Consider the following 22,806-nt stretch of genomic DNA (forward strand, 5'->3'; position numbering starts at 1 on the left):
TTAAGGTTTCACACAGAACATAAACAACAAAAACTGAACACATCATTCGGTTAATTTAAATTCGAGCAGATTGAGCGTGAACCAGCATGCAGCTCCTAATCTACAGAAGCTAAATGGAACTCATTTGATTATTTACACCTGTGAATTATCTACTTTTAACGGTCAAAATTGGTGCCGAGCAACAGGCCCACTATCTGAGGTGAGAAGGGTTTTTACTTTTGTAAATTGCATATGTAGAAAAATTATCCTATAAAAATTACCCTATAGTTAATGTGACATGTGTCTAACTCTGAGAAATAGCTGTTATTTTTATGACATGGTAAGAGTTTTTGGCAGTACATCCACTGTGTGAGTTCAGTCCTACACAGTAGTTTGCATTGATTTAATTTAACCAGCTTTAACGTTCCCTTTACACCGCAGACTTTTCCACACAGACTTCCCATAAATGTTATTGCGCTCATCAAACGTCTAGTGTAGTTTTAAAGCAGTGTATGTAAAGATCCTCTGTTAATCCTCTGTTCACCCATTTACTCGCGTGTTCATGTTGCAGAACATTTTGTATGAGAAGGTTTGACACAAAAAAGTTAAATCATTTGCACCAGAACCCTCAGTCTCCAACAGCATTATTAATAATTAAAGCAACTCTATGCAACTTTTATTAACATTAAATTGCCAGCCTCACACTCATGTTGATGGATCGCTGACTTGTAATAAAGAGATTGGAGCCTCTGTCGTTTAAAGCTGAACTTTGCATGTTTGGTATCTTTTCTGGTCCTTTCCTATACGGAGCTCCCCCTACAGTTTCGGAGTGTATATTTTTACAACACCACCATCCATACATCCAAGCATTTCTCTTCACTGTTGTAAAAACAAACCGCTGACGCTCCCGGCCATGTGTGTTTGTCTTCAACACAAGCCGTGCAGCCATGTTCTTGCCACTCAGCATCCGCTTTGCATGCTTCTGTGTTTTTTCAATTGTCGCCATTCAATAAAAGCACGTTCACTCATGTGTGGCCCCTCGCTCGTTCAGACAGTCGTTTCCTCTTCCTCGTTTGCTCTGAAAATAACTCTATTGTTGCCTTGATCTTATAGCCGGTACCTGGCCTGCCGTGAAGTATTTTGTGGGGCTGATTCTGAGGACTCTGGGTCAGCGGTCCTGATCTTGCAAGGCTTGCAAGACATTTAAGCATCACAATGACTCCAAAGCTCTTTAATCAGAGTAAAAAAATACTGCAAACTTTGGCAATCAAGTAGAAACCTTGTAAAAAAAATTAAAAAAAAGTCTCACTTAATTAAAGTGACAAAAGACAAAGACCTCATTTAGCAGTTTAATTAAATTAAAATATTTAGTCCGCGTCAGATCGTTTGAAGAGCCTGGCCCTATTTTTCAAAGAAAGACGATGGACATAACTGAGGAGATTTTCACCAGTGTCTTCTTTCTTTGTCACTGAGGAGACGCTCCTGCCTTCACTTTGTCGATTCTCGTTCATCGTATTTTGAACTCTTTTCAACACGCCATCAAAATAATAGAAATGATCATATTCCTGGGTGTCGTCATGGTTTCTGACAGGTGTTGTCACTTCTTGCTCCGGCTCTCCTGTTCCCTCAGGTGCATCCACAGATTCCCCCACAGTCTTTGATCTCTCCATGCAGTGTTTCCAGCCGGCTTCAGTGCGATGTATTAAGCCTCTGCAGAGTGGCACGGTATCACCTGTCGACTGTGGAGGGAAACTTTCATCAGCACACTCACAGCTGACAAGTGAAGCACAAGTGGAACATGGTTTATTTCACATCACATCATCATCGTGTACATGTACATTTGATTTAAAGTCTTAATTTAAATTAGCAGATGAAGTTTTCCTCATATAATGTATTGTAAACGATATTATATATAGTATATTGGGCAGTTTGTGGACAGTTTGTTGTTTTCACTCTCAGGAATCACACATTTTTCAATTTTCTACCCAGTGGTGCCTCAAGAGAGGTGTTTTGGGGCAGAGTTCTCTGGCCTCTCTGACAGTGTTGTCACTGCAGTCTCCTTCCTTGGCTCTAGTTTCTTCTTTTTTGGATTATAGTTCACACATTATCTAAGTTTATTACCCTCTATTTTTTTATGCAACACTCAAAAAACCATTCCATCTTGGGAAAGTAGTGCAGAACGTTAGGATTGTGTGAGTGGCTATAGCCAGCAGGCAATTGACTTATCTTAACTCAGATCAGAGGCCTCAAAACTCGCGTGGCGCACCACTCAATATTGAGTTATAATTGATACATCTCGGTATTCCCTTTAAGGTCATGTTTTTTGTTTCTTTCTTTCAATTTTTCATGTTTCCTGTTTTATTTTGAAACTTACCTCTCTTCTCGTTTCAGACCACGTCACTTCCTGCCCCTGTGTGTTTTCCCTCCAGTCTTGATTGTCTGCCCCGCCCTCATTAGATTCACCTGTGTCTCGATGTCTCCCTCCACCTCATGTGTAGAAGCTGTGTTCCCTTTCCCTTCAGTGTCAGTTCGTCTCTGTACCTCCACATCAAATGTTCCAGCTTTCTTGTAAATTATCGTGATGTGTTTTACAGGTTTTTTTGGACTGTCGCCTGGTTACTGACTTCTGCCTCTGCCTTGCTCTTTTTGGATTTGTTTGCCTGGATTTGTTAGTACTGAACCTGCCTTTTGAGACGGTCAAGTGATTTTGATTTTTGAAACCTAAACTGTTTTGAATTGTGCTTTTGTGGAGTATCAGTCTTAACAATGATGGAGTTATTTCTGTATGTTATTTTTAGTAATGGACTCATTTTGCATCATAAATACATTGTTAGTGTGAGCTATACATCGTTCCATATCAACACAGACAATTTTACTTTTGAAATCATTGCGAAATCATGATGGGATTTTGTGATATAATTTTATTTTAAGCTCATATCGTCCACCCTCCTGCTGAACAGTTCCAACAAACTGGACTAGCCCCCTACTGGCCACACTAGATGCTCAGTGGCCCCAAGGTCTTAGGGTTTGAGAACCCTTCTTATCTTATTTTTATCCTAAATTGACCTGGATGTTCAGGGAATTCTGGTATCACCTCTTAGGAGTGGGAGAAATCAAAACAGTGAAATATATAGATATTTTGCAGTGTGTTTTTAGCATATCATTTATACATTTTGAGTGAGTACAATATATGACTAGGGACATACTCCATATATCGCAGTATCGTGACTTAAATATTGTGATAATATCATACCACTTCACTTACTGTAGCAGAGTTGTGTGCCGTGTGCTTGTTGAGAGTTGGCGGAACTTCTAGAAATGGAAATGAAGAGACTCCTGGATCATGTGGACCTACTTCTCTTCCACTTCCTGGCCTGTTTGTCGTATCTCTTCCGTTGCCTTCATGAACCGTGGCTCTCTGTTCCTGGACGTCTTCTCTCATCCTGAGTCCTGAGAATGATTCTCCTCTCACAGATTCCACACTTGCTTTACTTTTCAGAACGTGAAGCACAGCGTCTGGACTCGGTGTGGTCACGGGGGTCTCCTCTGTAGACGACAGACTGGAGACTTCAAAACGCGGCGTTGTCTGTGTCGTCTTCTGCTCCATGTGCTGTGTTTTTGTCTTCTCTGTCTTCATCATTTTATGAGCGGGAGGTGAGCGTAGGACGGGCTCCTCCGTTGCTGCCTCTTCCTCTTTTATAATGTGATTTATTCTCATATTTTCTTCTTCAGCTGTGTTACCAGGCTGTGTTTGTTGTGTTTCCTCTGGTCTGTGCTTGACCTCCTCGTCAGTATTCGCAGCTGGTTTCATATCTGTTCTCTTCCTCCCTTGCATTGCACCAATGCCTAATTTAAATAGGGCACCTTTCAAGTGTTCATGCTTTGATTTAGCCACTTCATTAATAAAGTTTGCCTTCATAACTTGAGTCATGGGTTGGGGGTCATTTGGCTTTTTTATGGGTATGTTTACAGTTTTCCATCCAGTGTCTGTTTTCAGAGTGACCTTTCTTTTAGATTGTGCGTCTGTTTGTGTCTCCGTCTCTGTGTCTGGAAGGAACAACATGATTAAGTCGTCTTCTCCCGCCACAATGTGATCATTATTTCTTTCATATGTAGAGTCTCTTGACAGGACATATGCTAATGTGTTCTGGTTTTCTTTTTCAACACAATATATATGTGAAGGTTCTACTTCATAGATCCAAAGCGTGGCTTTTTTGGTGAAATCTCCTTTATTATCACCATGCATGGCCTTTAACTTGTACTGTGGTCTATTTATGGATTCTGCAGCCTCACCGGATAAAGGCGGGAGCCTCTTAGTGAGATATCCATCAACGTCATTGTCTGCACTCGATGCAGGTTTTAAGGAAAGTATTTTTTGAAGGCGTTTCTGCAGACGTGAGCTTCCATCTGAGGTCAAACGTTCATCTCTCTTCACAATCCTGATTCTCTGTATCTCTGAGTGTGATGCATGTGAGGATTTCAGCGAGGAGCTGCCAGGGTGCAGAGACACAGTGTGTGAAGTGTCATCTTGACTGACTGAAGCTTTTGAAGACTTTTGCCTGAGAGCTTTAAAGTCCATCATGTGCTGTGCGGCGCTCTCTTGTTGGCTTGTTCGTGATGGTGTCATCTGTTCCTCTGACATTTGTCTAATGTTCATTGCCCAGATTTTGGGTTTCTCCGGAGAGAAAACCTGAAGATTGTGGCCTGAGACAACTGTGCAGGGACGCTGGAGCCGTGCTGACCCCGCATTAGAAATATGAGCAACAGGTTTATTTGCTGTGCCTCTGCAAATAACATGCATCGCTGCTAGAAGATCCCGTTTGAGAAATACTGCAAGACTTTTCCCCTCTTTAAGAAGAGAAACAACCTACAATGACAAGAAAGGAAGATAAAAATAGATATGAAACCATTATGAGATATACATGAGCCATATAACATAAAAACAACACTTTCAAGGACACTAGCCATCACTCATGTTATAGAAGTTTATAGTCTTTCTTGTGGCTTGTCTTTGAGTGAGTCACTTTCGCTGTGAAAGTGTTGGATATATTGCCATGACATAGTGTACAGACATTCTTGGTCCCCTGAGGATGAAACATGACCCTGATGACCTCCTGACGTTTCTCGTTATGCCTCGAGGAGGGCGATATTATCTCCATCTTCCATGAAATTCATGTTCCCTGTGATTACAAAACTGACGATATTCCCATCATCATATGTTTCATGCATGCTTATAAGTGAATGTTAGCGTGCGTACACGAAATAAGGCACTGATGATGAATGTTATTAAGCTAAAACATCAATGTGAGCATTCAGCTGTGTGCAGCCCTGAGGTGGTTCTGCCAGGGGTGCAACAGGGAGCCCCCTCTGAACATGTACAAATGTGATGGTATTGTGCTGATACAAAAGACAGAAGCCTTAGGCCCTGGTCATACTTTCCACATGCTGGAGTCATGATTTTCATCATGCACTCATGTCCATGGTGGACAACAAAGAAGACAATACCCACACATGTACAACTCGGCACAGGAAACGCAATGCAGATCGACATTTTTGTATGATCACAACTATGGGCATGTACAAAATGGTATTTTGTCATTTGTGTTTTGTATTTTAAAAATACTGTTTAAATACTTTCTTTGAAACAATGTGATGATAACATAAACACAAGACTCGAGGTGCTGCTGCAGATTGGACAGCATGGTGCTTTGTGCCTGCTTTAGAGTTGCCCAGACTAATTATTTTTTATTTTGGTTTCATTAAGTCATTGGAGTTATAATAATGGATATTTTCTATACTTTAAACTTGAGGATGTTCTCAATCCTTCGGCAGGGGCTATGGTGTGTCGCCCATAGCCCCTGTGATATGGGCTTCTTGAGTATTTGAAATTAGAACTTATTTATCATGTGATAATTATTGTGGTATTTTTTTTTTGAAAATACAAAAATACAGTGTTTTTATTTTTGATACATGGTGTCACTGCTGTATTTTGTAGTTTACTTTGATACATGTATTAGTTGGGTATTTGGTATTTTATTCCAAAATACAATTGTGTGCATACGAGTGTCTCTTTTGGTAGACTCACCTATTTGCCTTTGTAACATAGCTATATCCAGGCCCTGCGTCACAAGGGGGCGAAAGGGGGGAGTCACCCCCTCGTGACGACGTCCCGGTCCCTTTGACTAAAGATCAATGATCATTTTAACCCAAAATGAAGAATTCAACTGTATCAAGGTAGGGATTTTTTTGTGTGTGCGCTTATGTGAAATGTAGTTTTTGTTTTTTTCTTGGCACTGCCCCCCCCCCCCCCCCCCTCTGTTATTTTCTGCTGGCACCAATTAATTTTGAGCAACTGAAACGAACAATGTCAATTTTGCATCTTCTGCTTCAGTGCTCCAAGGGCGACTGATGCAAAATGTGCGGCTAGAATCTTTGCATTGACTTTGAATGTAATCTCATTGTGCAAAGAATTTGCTTAATGTTCAATGTGGAAGCACAGATAAGTGTTCTTCTCTTTGTACTGAACTAAAATGTCCAAAACTTGGGTTTTTTTACGCTGGGTTGAAGGTAACTAGTCCACTTAACCATTATGTTTCTCAAAGAACATGAATACACAACACACACTTTTGAGTGTGATCAGAGCTGGAGCAAACACAGAGGATGGATTAGCATCCCTCAATTTTTTTACTCTTCTACATCTGCTTTCAGGTGTTCTTGTCCTAAATCTCAAATAAGGGTAAACCAGGAGTTTCTCTTGTAGAGTTAAAAGCACTAGTGTAGTTGGAAACTGCCTGAAAATTCGTCTGCAGTGATCCCGCGTGGTGTGCGGGAACACAAGAGAGCAAAACTGAGAAAACCTCATGAAATAATTAAATGATGTGGGATGTTCATATATTCATAGACAACAGGCTGTAAAAGACATGGATTACAGTGACACTCGTTATTAGTATAAGCCAGTGGCTGATGAATAAGTTATAAAAGTTTTTTATAACTTAATTATATTTTTGGAGATTCACATCATTATGAACTGAAAGATACACACCAGTGCTGCACTCCTTTCCACGATGTCTTTCAGATCCCGATGAGACCAACTGTGTCCGTGGTCATGACGCACGACGTATGCCAAGTAAAAGGGGTAGGTCCTTTGTTTGTGCTGCACGACAACAACAACATGCACACAGTTTCTCTGCAGGAAACACCTGCAGCGATGTTTAGTTTGGGTCAGAAGAGTCCCCGGTCCTCTCAGAATCAGCTGTCCACCGTGGAGCTGTTCTCTGCTCCAGCTGTGGTAATCCGTGACAGTGTCCCCATCTCCATGGGGAGACAAGTCAGAGACAAGCAGGGACATCAGCAGCAGCAGCAGCAGCCACATGTTCATTGTGCTGATGATACGTGACAGCAGGCATCAGAAACCTGCCTTCAGGGTTCTTATCTTTATGGCATTTTCCACTTTGTATGTGTAAACCATGCAGCCAGTTGAGGATCTGCTCTATAACAAGTTGCTTCTTCTGAGGCCGTTTTTATATTTTAATTATTTTATTGTTTTAGAGTTTGATATATATTTAATATGATATGTAGCATTTTAAATGTCAACCCTATGTCGGCTGGGATTGGCACCCGCAGTCCTGCATCCCTTATGTGGAGGACAAAGCGGTAGACAGTGGATGGATCTTTATGATTTTTCAATACATCACTATACTGTCAATATACTTTCACAGTATAGCATTGTTTAGATCTTGTGTCCCACAACAGAGATAAAACGTCTCTTGTCCCCGCCCACCCCTACACTGCTGCTGTATACACACAAAGGCTCCCTCAGTCAGGTCTGATAGTATTGCTTGACAGAGCCCGTTTTCAGACAAAGGAAGCGGCGTATAAATAATGTTGTACATCATTTCTGTTCAGAAAGACCAAACATTGACAATAACACAGATAACCTAATCGTAGGCATTGCAGCTTTAATGTGAAAACATACAATGAACTGGATGTGGTTTGTTCTTAGAAAAGTAGGTTCATGGCCTCTGGTCTGTCATTGGCGGTTGCTCAAATTTTGCATTTTATCAGATGAAGTTATCATGAAACACTGAGCGACAGGGTCATTTACTTTGTAGCTCCCTTACTCTGTCGCGAAGGTAAGACCGGATTCTATCCTTGTTCAAAAATACAGAAAATAAGACTTAAATGGTTTACTTAATTGTTTAATTATACATTTTTTCTGGTGCAAGTAAATGTGACAATATTGTAGATATTTTTATTTATATGTTGATAAGTTATATTAACATGTAAAATGCTGGTTTGGATGGTATGTATGTATTCATTCTTTCATTCATTTTTAAAAAAAAAAGTATTTTGAACTCATAGGAGGAGAATAAATCATAGATTCCAAAACTTGTGAGCTTGGTTTTAATATATAAAAAAAATAACATGTCCAAATATTCTAATGCAGGCCATGTGGAATATCACTGTTTATTTTTAAATTACAGCCTCCAGCGAGCCCTGCAGTCCTGACCGATCACAGCCGTCACGTCAGACGTAACAAAATGGGAAACCTCAGCATGGCATGCCAGATGAGCAACCACAGCAGCAAGACTGTCCGAGTATTCGTGACAGCAAAAACTCAGGAGATTGACAGCTTCTTAACCTCGGAGTCTGGAGGTGGTGATGATAAGATCTCGTCTGCACTTCCCGGGGACAAGAAGTTCAGCTTCAAGAAGGACATCAAGTGCATCCGTGTGCTGGCGTCCCAGACTCAGGAAGTGCCGTGGGAACCTCTGCACTTTGTGTCTGTCTTTGTGGAGGATGAAGATGATGAAAGCGTTTGTTCCAGGCAGATCCTGCACAACATGGCTCTGACTACTCTGGTGACTGTGCTTCTCTATGATGTGTAGAACAGCTCCTCGTGCAGGCCAATCAGGGAGTGGGAATGTCTGTGTCAAAGAGTCTAATTTAAGTTGTTGAACACAAACAATGTTATTCCTACTGTTAACAATCTCTCGTGATGTCTGCAATAAAACTGCCACTCAGCTTTCTGCTCCTCCTGTCTTTGCATGCTGTTATAACACAAAGTAAAAATGAGGTGAGACGTTCAGCCGGCGTCACTGTCCCTGCATGACTGGCCTCCAGTGATCATCTGCTTCAGCCCACATCTCAGGACTGTCACTAAACTGTGACGCCTATATTCTCACTGGAGGCTAATACTAAATTAGATAACATGGCAAAGTTGTCCACAGAGTCGCTTTGAAAAACGAACAAAAAAAGAATCTTTATGACACCTCTCTGTGTAAACGAGTAAATATAAAAACTGCATGTAATCTGGCATGTGATAGGTCAGCTGGACAAGACTACACATGTTGTCTGGCACCAACGCTGACCATGTCGGGACCAGTAGTCCTCATGGAGACCAGAACCTGGACCTTTATTTGGCAGAAACCTCATTTCTGAGGAACTGCTTACATTTATGGCTCAGATTTGAATGTGGTTAGATTAAGATTAGGGTTAGGTATTTCTTTCTCTGGTCTGTCCAAAGGAATTGATGTCCTTAAAAGGACAGCTGCACGAACCATTGCGTGTGCGCTCTTTGTATTTGTGGCTCTGTGACGACCAAAAGAATCATATAAACCATACGGAGTGAGGACATTTTGGGAAAGTGAAGACATTTTGGCTTGTCGTCACAATCTTTGAAGGGCTTTTGGGGGGTTAGATATAGTAAATAGTTAAACTATAGTAAAATATAGTAAAATAAGTAACAGTAAATGTTTGAAAAGGAGCATTAATAAGTTTTCACTCATTAATTCCTGCCCCTTCAGTGCACAACCAGATGCAATATAAATATAAACAATAATACTTTTACATACAATTCAACAATTCAGTGGCATATAAATATAAGTGTGCCAATTCTATAAACTTTCAACTCCACCCCTTGCAGGTTGCACAAAGTTAGCAATGCAAGCTCACAGTTCAATACTCAATTCCCTTGTAAGTCGCTTTAGATAAAAATGCTAAATGCTTAAATGTAGATGTAATAATGGAAAATGGAGTCCTTGTTCCGTCCGTCTGGACCAGCTCCCTTTAACCAGCAGGTGTATTTAACGTCACAAACATTTCATGCTGGATGTGTGAGTTTGCATCAGCTATAAATGATAAAACAGATGTTACATAGAAGAGCAGCACAACACAGTCACTGTTTAGGCCAAAGAGAGTAAACAGTGAGTATTCATTCATCTGGTTAGTATGACAGAGGATGTTTGTTTTTGACATGTTTTTGACATTCAAATGTGTGAGTTTGTTTTCAAAGCATGGATGCTCTGTTCTCATATCAACAGCACTTCATGACCTTTATTATATGTTTATGTTTTCTCATCTTTTTCATGAGAAAAGTTGTTTATTACAAGCAACTCATGTTAAAAAAAACATAAAAATTTAAGCTCAAAGTTGCTATGAATTTGATACACAATGCAAAAATGTTTCAGTCCACAGTTCAAAGTTGTTTTAATTGCAGTTCGAAAACACAGTCATCTCAGCTCCTCAGTCACTTCCAGCGAGGCTTTGAAGAATGTTATTCATTCACCATTCTAATTATTATGTTAATATAAATCAAAGAATCAAAGAACAGTCAAAGAAGGAGAATATTTGTTGTTGACAACTTTATAATGTTGCACATTTAAACGGTCTTGTAAATAAAGTATGTTTGTAATGTAATACAAACATGTACCATTGGATGGCGTAGTGTAGAACAGAACCTAGATTCAGGAGGGGTGTGCAGAGCAAATAAACATGCAGTTCAGTTTCTCACACTAACTAACGAATGACGAGAAAAATATATAGTATATAGTAAAATAAATAAATAGATGAATGAATTAATTAATGAATTAATAAATAAATACACTTTGTTGTTGCTGTTGTAAAACACCCCAGACTGTAGAGGGCGGTCGTACAGTCTACAGTATCGAAATCAAACAACGAAGAAGAAATACGTTTCCTGTTGGGTTAAAGTGCACCAGCTAGCATAGCAGCTAACCTCTCCCCGATCTGTCAAAATGGAAGTAAATCAGACGAAACAAGAGCACCTACTCGCATTAAAAGGTATATTAATGTCGTGCCAACAGTATATTGTGTAGACTGTGACTGCAGAGATTACATTCAGAGTAAAGCATAAGCGTTAATGTTTCTGTGTAGCAGATTGTTGTCATTTTGTTGTTGCTGTTAGCCGCTAATAGCGCTAAATATTGACATTTGTCACGTAGTTTGTGATATTAATAGCTTTAAAGACTATGTTTTTGTCGCTATAGGGCTTTAAAACGTCGAAGTTAAAATTACATATCTGAGTAAGACTTGCACTGTCATGTCAACACGGATGACAGCCCAGTTAGGCTGTTTGTGATGGAGAGCTGTCAATTTAACTCTGCTGTTCTGTTTATTGTCTTGATCCGGTTGGTTCCAGTTCACTAAGTTTTTATAACCTGCTGTTTAATTCGTATTTAGAGCTGGCAGACGATAACTGACACAATTTATAGATAACATAATAATACAATACGACTGAAAGAAAAACCTGCCAATTTTATCAAGTAATCATAACGTTATTTGCTTACGTAAAGAAAAGCCTATAATTATCTCCCTTTCTGTCTTTTCTCATTTAATTGTAAGCATTGAAATATGTCTTTTGGTTTTAGACTGTTCATGGGACCAGCATTTTACAGTATAATAATAGATCCTTCAATAAAATTATTGAAGGAACTATTAAAGAAGAGTTGATTATTGGTGCAGCTATTTTTATTATTTCCAGTCCAGAATTTCTTTTCTTGTCTAAACATAATTGTAATCTTACTCTCTTTGGATTTTCTCACCACCAAACAAATGACAATAACCATTGTGTTTTGAGGACAGTATTAGTGGATCAGTCAACTGATCCAATTCAGGAAAAATGCCTAACAACTTGATTGTCATTGGTAATACCACATATGTGAGAGGACATAACATAGCAACTAACTTTTTTGTTTGTCTGACTTTCCTTCACAGTGATGCGGTTAACAAAACCAACACTCTTTACAAACCTGCCGGTGACATGTGAGGATCGAGATCTACCAGGTGAGTCATCTTACAAACAGAAGATCAGGTTACAAAGACTGAACCAGAAAGGGATTTTATTGGGGGGCTGGAGAAGGAGCTGGACACTATGGCCAAAATCGATTAATCTGTCGTTTATTTTCTCGATTAATCGGTTGGTCCATAAAATATCAGAAAACCTTAAAAAATGTTGATCAATGATGTCATATTTTACATGGTTATGCTGCATAAGATATTGTATGTATTTAAACACAGTAGAATCTGAAAACAAACACAAACTATAGTCAATATAAACTATCGTATTTGACTTATTATCTTAGTTGACTTGGACTGTTTTTAATATTTACTTTCCATCCAGTGTACATCTGCATTTTATCCTGCAGAGTATCCACTGTTTGTTTTTCCCCTTTGGTGAAGATGAGGCACAGAGTGATGGGGGTTCGCTGCTCTGTAACTAAACTCCAAACAAACCATAAATCACTTAGTGGGTACTGGGTAGGATGCTATTTATATAAGAGTATATATATGTCACATGCAGTATTTTTAAAAAGTGCATAGGTTGAATTTGAGGTTACATTTACTTAAATCAATCTCAAATTGATCTCACTTAATTATTTATATCAGAGGTATAATGTGCAGCAGTCATAGTGGGAAGATTAGGGTTGTTAATATAAGTCAGTCAATTGATCACAGTACAAACATATTTGTTGGGCAGAAGGAGAGAAATTTGATCCCAATAAAATCCCTTTCTGGTTCAGTCTTTGGTAACCTGATCTTCAAAGCTCTTTCCTCTGTCTCTTTGATCCACCCAGCAGTACACAGAATACTCAAGCAGTACACAGAATACTCAAATAATGTCACACACTATAAAGCTTTACTATGTACATCTTATGTATCTATAGACACTCTGCTGCTGGTTGACATGTTTATATCCTGAAGCACTGATCACTCAATTGTAACTGTTAAAACTGTTAAGTTTCAATTTGTGTTCAATAGAATCTTTGAACCCTTTTTAGCATTTTTGAAAAATATATTTTTATTATATAATGCTATCTTTTTAACAAAATGTGTATTTTTTGACTCGGTATGGATTTTTATCATGTTTCTGGACATTTGTGTATGAAAGTATATTATAAATAAAATATACTTTGCCCAATAAAGGTTTAAAGTAACATTTGTTTAGTTACTGTACAAATACATACAATATGCAGAATGAAAGTTTATAGAGACTCAGTGCCCTCTCTATTTTAAATTTTGAAATATGTATATTAACACACAAGGATAATGTTTTATTTTGGGCAACATGAGGCTTTGTATTGCTGTTCAAAATGCAGCTGCTCATTTGTTGACTGGGAAGAGACGAGTTGACCACAGGCTTCCTGTTTGTCTCTGGATGCAGTTTAAAATGTTATAACATGTTCTTAAAGTCGTAATTGGTCTCTCTGCCTGAGTTGTATCAAGATGCTCCAATCAGCGCAATGACAACTCAGCTGCTCTTTGACATTTTGAGTTTCAGTCTCTAAACTACTGATGATGGAGCCTTTTTCAGTGTCTGCTCTAAAACTTTGGAATAATATGTCCGTTCATATCAAATCTGCAGTTTTAAGGCTGTGCTTCAGACCAACTTTATGTAGATCCCAGTTGAGCTTGACCCAAAATGGGGTGACATTTTTTGTGTTTTTATATTTATTTATTTTTACTTAATTGTAATTTTACCGTATTTTAAGTATAGCACTTCTGGCAACATGATTTTTTTTTTTTAAATGTGTTCTATAAGTAAATCTGGCCTTTGACCATTGAATTGCTGCAGCACTACAAAATAAGTTGGCACATTCATGTCATGACCTTCACCATATCAGGTGTTCATAGGTCGTTGGGTCAAGACGTTTGTCGCTGTCAGACCTTTCCCATGGAGTTTTCCTTCCAGATACAGGGCTTAATAAATGTATGAGACCACCACCCAAAGCCACAGCTGTCCTAAATGAACACTGTACATAAAAGTGTGATCACTGCAGTGTGTTTTCCCTGATTCATATTTGTTCATGTCAGTAGTTTTAAATTAAAATGTCTAATAATCGTTGTAGCTTTGCAGCTGTTGGCACTTACACGTCTAAGTTACGAGTGATAATGATGAATGGCCCATTGATAATAATGATAACAATTCACGTATTTGTTTACTATTTGATGGTAAATCTGCTCCAGCTGTGATGCACATGTTTCTGGTTTAGACACAATTCGCCGTGTTTTACGATCTTTCCCTCAAGTGTTTTTTTGACACTCTCTCAGTAGAAGGTGATGCGGGTTCATGACACATGTTTTTGTTTTGTTTCCACAGGAGATTCATTCAGTCAACTTATGAGGCAGGATCCTTCCACCATCAAGGGAGCAGAGACGATAATGCTCGGAGAGATGCTTACGTTACCACAGAACTTTGGGTAACAAACGAATGCTTATTTTGACTTTTGGTAACACTTTATACTACCGTACAGTAAGAAAGTAATAGTATAATAGTAATGGGGGATTAATATTAATTAATACAGTCTTGTTTTAAAGTAATCACTTTAATTTCATTGTAATAACATGCTTATTATCAGTTTAGATTCACAAAGTTTTTTACATAAAGGTTTTTTTTATCTGTTTTATCATCTTCTTATTACCACACTATTACTGTTATTATAAACAAGCTTGAAATTGCAGTAGAAATAAGATAGTATAACCATAATATTTCCTCCCTTTTGCAAAAGTATTGCCATACTATTACCATGTTATTACTGTACTTTAATGTAAAGTGTTACCAGACTTGAAAAATAAAAATCTGCTATTTCTATGCCAAACTGTTTATTCCCTGTGATTTGATTTGCCGCATTTCTTTGCATTACACAGAAATATTTTCCTCGGGGAGACCTTCTCTAGTTACATAAGTGTGCACAATGACAGCACCCAAGTTGTAAAGGACATTCTAGTCAAGGTACTGCAAGGGAAAAAATATGTACACGTCAAACTTCACTTTTATTTATTTACACTTCACACAGTTATTCTGTCATGTGACCTTTCACAGGCCGACTTACAGACCAGCTCACAGAGACTCAACCTCTCTGCGTCAAACTCTGCAGTAGCAGAACTCAAGCCTGAATGCTGCATCGATGATGTCATCCACCACGAAGTCAAAGAAATCGGAACACACATGTGAGTGTCTGTGCTGTGTTGACTCACTTGTTTTGTTTTGTTTTGTTTTTTGTAACTTTCCAATGAAAACAAATGTCTGTTTCACTCAAAGCCCGATGTTTCTCATTGACATTCCACTGCTGCACACAGGAATTGATTAGATATAATATAGTCAAGACATACAGAGGCAGTGAGTGTAACTGACAAATATTTCATGAAAAGTTTCAGAATTTTACAGCTCAAAAAAAACAAAACAGTCATTTAGCAGTCTCCACCCGCCACTGTAGCACAAGTGTATACATACAAACGCTCACTCAGTAATCCCTCAAAATCATCTCCTTCTTCTTATTCCTTATTCTTTCGGCTCACCACAGTGGATAACCTGCCCCCATCTTGCCCTTTCCATCTGTTACACCAACTGTCCTCATGTCCTTCCCAACATCTATGAACTTTCTCTGTGGTCGTCGTCTTTTCCTCCTGCCCAGCAGCTCCATTTTCAACATCATTTGTCCAGTATAATCACTATCTCTCCTCTACACATGACCAAACCATGACCAACGGTTTGGTTAATTTCCAAACCGTTCAACCTGAGTAGTCTCTCAAATATGCTCATTTTTAATCCTGTCCATCCTGGTCACTCCCAACCACAAAATCTCAGCATCTTCAGCTCTGACACCTCCAACAGAGACAAAAAAAAAGTCACTTCCTGCAGCTATAAATCCAGAAATGTCACGCCAGGTTCAGAATCAGAGAAAAAAAAAGTGCTACATTGTTGAATAAAGTCCCAGTCGTGTATGTTGATTGTTATTCTTCTGAATATTTATTTCCTCTGTTTCCATTCCCAGCTTAGTGTGCGCAGTCAGTTACACCACACATTTTGGGGAGAAGCTCTATTTTCGGAAGTTCTTCAAATTCCAGGTGAGTATTTGAAGTGCGCTCATTAGATCGCAGTGGTTAAAGTGTAAGCTTGGAGTGGACCTGACAAATGTCACACCTCCACCATAGAGGCAAATGCAATTACCGTGCATTTGGTGGGCTGCGCTCGCAGTTTGTGAACAGGTTGCCGCCTGATATTTGACAATAACGTCTCTGTCTTCTGTCGGATTTCTGTTTCTGTCACACTGTTTGCAATGGAAATGCAGGCGGCCTGTGATAAAACGACAACATTTAGTTTACAATCTATTTTTAATCAGGTTTTGAAGCCGCTGGATGTGAAGACAAAGTTCTACAATGCAGAGGTAAGTCCGCCACACTCAAACACCAGCTGCTGCTGCTGCAGTACGCACATATATATGTATATATACATCTGTCAACATGTCTCGCTGCAAATAGAAGAACTGTATTGTATGACATGCCAGTTCTTAAGTAGCATGAATAACATGCTTCAGATCATATTTCAATGCGTAGTTGGAAACTCTCAGTCTGCTAATAGATGGCGATAGTGTTAGAGAGACTTCATGGAAAACCTGTGCACCTTCATTAAGTAGAAAGGGTTGGAGGTCGACTGGTTCTCTTGGTTTCCTTTTTTCCCTCATTTTCACAGCAGTAGTTTTTTTTGTATTAGACTGCATATATTCATTGTCATCATCTTTTTTGGCATGTAACTTCATTTGTTCATTGTGTCTTGTATTTTATTTTCTCCATTAGAGTGACCTCAGTTCTGTGGTAATTGTTTCTTCTGTTCTCATGGCTGAACGTTAATGTCGCTTCATCTTTCTGGCGCAGCAGACGTTTGTTTCTCTGCCCCCCGCCCCCCCCGACAGAAAGGTGCAAAGCAGAAAAATGGAAAGGAATGTATTGGCGTTGACACATTTACGAGACTAGTGTTTGGATTAACGTTAACACATTAGTCTTCAACATAAACTTTCCATTTTTTTCCCCTTTTTGCCCTTTCTCTGGATGCTTACACCTTCTCGCAAACTCATCTTTCACAGGGCTTGGACTTTTTAATTGATGGTATAAATGTGGGGGGCGGGGTCTGCATTGATTATGCAATTTAACATTATCGGCTTGATCAGGGTTTTGTTTTTTTTCTATGTTACAAAGAGAATTAATTTTGTTGGATTGTCAGTGGATATTGGACCAAAATGACCTTTTTTCCCGACAATCACTGATTCATCATGTACTCATTCTGAGTTAATGAAAGGAGAGTATTTGATTACAGTGTGTAATAAAAAATGAGAGGTTTCAGGTTTGGGTTGTAATGGCTTTGCATGAAACAGACGCTGAGCTCTGTGATTTTAACATTAACCTCTGTCAGAATGGTTCATGATCCGCTCTTTTGTGTTGAAATGCAGGCATGGACTAATCTTTGCTTCTCTCTCATTGTACTGTATAGCCTGTTAAGTAGAGGTTGCACTATACATGTTCTTTCTCACCCAAAGCATCAACTAGTTATCTTCATTAAAACAACAGTGACATTAAATACCATTTAAGTCAAATAATAATGTAAAAAAACGATGTAAAAGTACATACTTGTTGTAAATAAGATAATAATAACTGTCCAAATTTTACAACCATAGATGATAATACATTATTATATTAAATGATGATTTTATTTACAGTAAGTGATAAATCAGGTCATCAATATCACAATAACCTATCCACAATAACAATTAAGTAAGTGTTTGCAGAAAAATATAAAGGTACTAAAGGTGTGTATTATATTACCTTATTTTAATATATTATAATACATCTCCATTTATTTGCTTTTTATTATTATATTTTGTTTTGTAAATCTGAACCTGAACACAATCCAACTTTATTTGTAAAGCCCTTTAAATCAACCACAGTCGGACCAAAGCGCTGTACAGAATAATAAATAAAAGACAGAAGCTCACACGAGGCAATAAAAGAAAAAGAAGTACAATAAATGAAAAGACATAAATCATAGGTAAAAGTAACAACTTTCAATAAAACACAATGATAACAAATACGATAAAGTATGTGTAGTGTAATAAAAAGTAGATGCATTATCAAGTCAAAATTATACACAGGTGCAACTAATTAGTATTTAATTGTGTTTAGTTAGTCATCAGATTGTGTAGTAGTGGCAAATGTGATTTTTAAATTCTTAGATAAAGTAATACCAGTCCTTGTTTTGCAGCTCTCGCATGACGTTTATATGGAAGATTTACAACTATATAAAATTATACATATATATATACATAAACTCATAAAGGTGATATGAAAACACTCACAAACTAGTTGACGAATGAGCGACCACATTGAAAACTGAGTCGCTGTGCAACCTCTACTGAATATTCCTGCTGGTCAGCAACACTCGTACTAACAACGTCCTCAAAGGTCTACTGAGCAAACCTGGTAGTGTCAAGAATTAGTGTTTGTCTGTTTGACGTTCGTCTTATGAATGTTAACTCTCACATCACGTAGATTAAAGGATACGTTCAAGGTTTTTCTTTTTCTTCCCCAAGTCGATCTCAAAACATCGCTCACAAGGTCATATGTTCACTGACAGAGTTACAGCTGTTGGCTGTTATCGTTCCTTTTGACTGTACTGGCTGTGAAAACATCATTATTTCTGGTGTATCTCTGTAGCAACAAAAGCCACAGTCTTATTCTATAGCTGGACAGAACCAGATTAAATTCTTCCTGTCAGTTTTTACTAGGGAGGAATACTTCCATAAATCCTTTTTAATGAGGTTACTAAATATTCCTCTGGGTCTGGTTTTCATTTAAGCTACTTGATGTTTCACTCCTCCTCACTAATACCAGTGTAAAAACATCCATCACTTGTTTTATGTAAATCAAACTTCAGATGCTGCATATTCTTTGTTTAAATAAAACTAATCATATATATATATATATATATATATATGTATATATATATATATATATATATATATATATATATATATATATATATATATAATGAAAGTTATAGTTCAGGGGCCATATACTGTATAGCACAATGTGAACTCAAGTGGGCCGGACCAGTGAAATAATAGCCTAATAACCGATAAACAACAAGAACTCCAAATTTTCCCCTTTGTTTTACATTTCAAAGTGTCTTTTTTTACAAAAACATATAATGAACAACCGGACATTTCTTGAGAAAATAAGTGAAATTTCAACAATATTATACTTAAGTTTTACCATTTACTCGTGCGCAAGATCACCGTGAATCTACAAAGTAACTCTCAAAAGGTACATACGGGATTGTGACTGTTGTTTTAAGATTCTCTTGCAACGCTTTGAACGTATCTTTGAAGGCAGTAGGATTTTTGCACAACTCCTCTCCCTAAACCTAAAGAAGGAAGTCTACGTGTTGCTCAGTTCACCTCGGAGATTATACACTTTGATTGTGAGCAAAGCGAAGCGAAATATCGGCGTGACGGCTGTCGTCTCTGCTTCAGACAGATGAAGTGTTCCTGGAGGCTCAGATCCAGAACATCACTACCTCGCCCATGTTCATGGAGAAGGTCTCTCTGGAGCCCTCCATGATGTACAACGTCACAGAGCTCAACACAGTCGCGCATGGAGAGCAAGGGTAAAAGCACGCCTTCCCTCTGTGTTGATGTGACTGTAAATGAGACATCAGTGTGTGTGCATTGATCAGCTTTGGCGCTGTCACTTTTCTCAATCAGGGAGTCTACGTTTGGGAAAATGTCCTACCTGCAGCCCATGGACACGCGACAGTACCTGTACTGTTTGAAGCCAAAGCCGGAGTACGCGGAGAAGGCGGGGGTCATCAAGGGTGTGACGGTGATAGGGAAGCTGGACATCGTATGGAAGACAAATCTTGGGGAGAGAGGGAGGTTACAGACCAGTCAGCTGCAAAGAATGGTATTTATTCATTCATTTATTTAGTGTCTTTGAGTGAATTGTATTAAAATCAGAATGGGAAATGGGATACGTTACATTTGCCCCCTCAAAAACAAAGTTACAAGCAAGAAAAATCACAATTAAAATGATCAACATAGAATATAACCAACATAACCATATGATTGATGACGTGCTTCTTATGTAAAATGACCCTTAATTCATTGGCAAATATACACAACTGAATCATACAGTGAAGGTCGAGCATGCACAGCCCAGTTGTGTTAGACAGATTATAGCTTATTCCTGGTATAGTGTTCTACGTTAATCCCTGGGCAGGTTGATGGAATAAAATACAACAAGTACATACGGAAAACAAAGAAAGAAAACGAAAACAACCCAATTATATTTGTACTACTACTAATAATAATATAAAATAAGTGATACAGCAAGGGAAACCAGGACATAGGGAGAAAAATGCAGGTAACTGGTGCTGAAGTGCTTTTAATAAGTGGCACAGTGGTTAGCAGTGGTTAGCACTGTTGCCTCACAGCAAGAAGGTGCTGGGTCTGATGCCCGGTCTGGGGAATCCAATTTTGACAAGACACATTGGGTCAGGTTGGTCCCTTGTGGCGTTGTGCTCAGTCGCAGTGACTCTGATCAACCCTCCATCTGCAATTTCCGGTTGTATAATGACAATAAAGATGATTTCCTTTCCTTATTGTACGTCGATTTATAAACAGTTTGAGATCAATTGCAAGGAAATGGAGTAAACTACTAAGTTCCAGACTTTGCTGTTGATATTTAAACATACAGATACTATAGTGATTTAAGATGGTCACAGGTCAGGTTTGTGCTCTGCCAAATTTCCAAAATCAAATAATCAAATTTTTTTAAACAGTTGTAACTTTAGTCGTGGTGCTGCTACTGTGTGTTCCCCAGGCTCCAGGTTATGGAGACATCAGGTTGTCATTGGAGATGATTCCTGACACTGTGAACCTTGAAGAGCCTTTTGACATCGTCTGTAAAATCACCAACTGCAGGTAAAAACCGTCAGGGAAATAGTTTCAATTTGAGCAAGAATATCAAGACTACATCAAATGTATAATGTGATTGAATGATTATGTTTTCTGATGTTTGTGTTGTAGTGAAAGAACCATGGATCTGGTGCTGGAGATGTGTAACACCGGGTCCATCCACTGGTGTGGTGTTTCAGGGAGACAGCTGGGAAAACTCAGCCCTGCTGCATTTCTCTCTCTGCCCCTCACTCTCCTCTCATCTGTGCAGGGTCTGCAGGTAAGACTGACTCTTCTATAAATCACTACTGTCTTTTACAATTTACAAATGAGTTCACATAATGCTGATTAAGACTTTCAGCTCCACACTACTCTGTGTGACTCTTATCTCTGTCAGTGCTGCAGTGTCTGTGGCGACATTTCTGCGCTGCACACAGAGCGATGTCTTTTTACGCTATGACTGAGCAGATGAGGAGGAAGAAGCACACAGTGCGAGTAGAGTCAGGCAATATTCTACTCTAAGTAAAAGTACTACTATTTTGATAAAATGTTAATTAAGTACAAGTAAAAGAACTGGTCTAAAAATGTACTCAAAGTAAAAAAGTTGTATTTTTTTACGTACAGTACTTTCGAAAAAAACATACTTAAGTAAAAGTAAAATTGCAAATTTACTAAAAAGTACATGTACACACAAAAAACGACTCAATTACAGTAACGCGACTAAATGTAATTCATTACTTTCTCCGTCTGCTGAAAGCACTAAAACACCTGGGCGCTCAGTAGGACTTCACATCATATTTTAATCACAATCTCGACATCATGCAGTATTGGAAATGCCTGTTCTGCTACAGCAAATCAAGAGCTCCATGAGTAGCTGTTGCTGCTGTTTCCCTCACCAGGCAGCTCCAAGTTTCCTGGATGAAGTCTGGACAAATACCGCTACTGAAAGACAGGTTTACAACCGTAAAGCACTGTAGCAAACATCATCACTAAATGTTTAATGTCTCTTTTGTTCAGAGCTCTTTCTCCTCTTCTTCTTTGGTGTATTTTTTTTTTTTACTGTACTTGACATCCAATCTTCTTCTGGATTGAATTATCCATCACTGTTTCCTCCTCTTCTTCTTCTCTTCAGAGTATCTCTGGACTGAGACTCACGGATACATTTCTGAAGAGGACGTATGAATACGACGACATCGCACAGGTGTGCGTGGTCTGTCCGTACATGACCAACGAATGCTAGACATTTTATTGAACCTCTTATTGCGTTTTAGATATGAGTGGACCAACTTTGGAATTATGCATTACACTCTTTTTTTGCAAGTGGATGACGCTGTATTTTAAAAATAAATTGTGAATAATATAAACCACTGTACAATGTAAATGTGCATACATGTGAATAAAACCTATGTCATCTTTGATTTCCTACTGCTCTCTTTGTGCACTGTGGTTTTTGTCAGACAGAAACATATACTTTATTATTAATATTAAACCTTTAACACCTTTAACCAAACCTCAAAATGTCTATCTGGACATTTTTATTTGCTTATTTGAACCATAAAAGGACCTGAAGATGTCCTGTGACGAAGTGCTTTTGCACATTTTCCCAGAATAACTTTCAATATCTGGCAGTTATTTACAATTTACTGCGTGTTAAAATAGTGAATAAACAATTTAAAACGAGAAATGAGAAAAAAACGACTGAAGTTGTGCATGGACACCAGATTTTGCATGTTAAATTTGAGATTTGAACAGTGTAAAGCGTATTTAAAATAACATTTGTTTGAGTTTTTGTCTCAATGTC

At 38.4% G+C, this 22,806-nt stretch overlaps 1 protein-coding gene across 2 annotated transcripts; it reads left to right on the forward strand.

Annotated features, from left to right (window-relative positions):
• The first annotated feature begins 10,901 nt into the window (after positions 1-10,901).
• On the forward strand, positions 10,902-22,423 carry trappc13 (trafficking protein particle complex subunit 13). Of its 2 annotated transcripts, XM_058618020.1 has the most exons (13): positions 10,902-11,061; positions 11,995-12,063; positions 14,378-14,477; positions 14,926-15,010; positions 15,101-15,228; positions 16,053-16,125; positions 16,401-16,445; positions 16,855-16,872; positions 19,584-19,717; positions 19,815-20,013; positions 20,932-21,032; positions 21,138-21,285; positions 22,138-22,423. In XM_058618020.1, the coding sequence occupies exons 1-13, from the start codon at positions 11,016-11,018 to the stop codon at positions 22,243-22,245; spliced, it is 1,254 nt and encodes a 417-aa protein (XP_058474003.1). In that variant the 5' UTR covers positions 10,902-11,015; the 3' UTR covers positions 22,246-22,423. The 2 variants fall into 2 exon arrangements, with proteins under 2 accessions (XP_058474003.1, XP_058474004.1); XM_058618021.1 differs by lacking the exon at positions 16,855-16,872.
• The last annotated feature ends 383 nt before the right edge of the window (positions 22,424-22,806 follow it).

Source organism: Solea solea, chromosome 19, assembly GCF_958295425.1.
Source record: "Solea solea chromosome 19, fSolSol10.1, whole genome shotgun sequence".
Taxonomy (NCBI): domain Eukaryota; kingdom Metazoa; phylum Chordata; class Actinopteri; order Pleuronectiformes; family Soleidae; genus Solea; species Solea solea.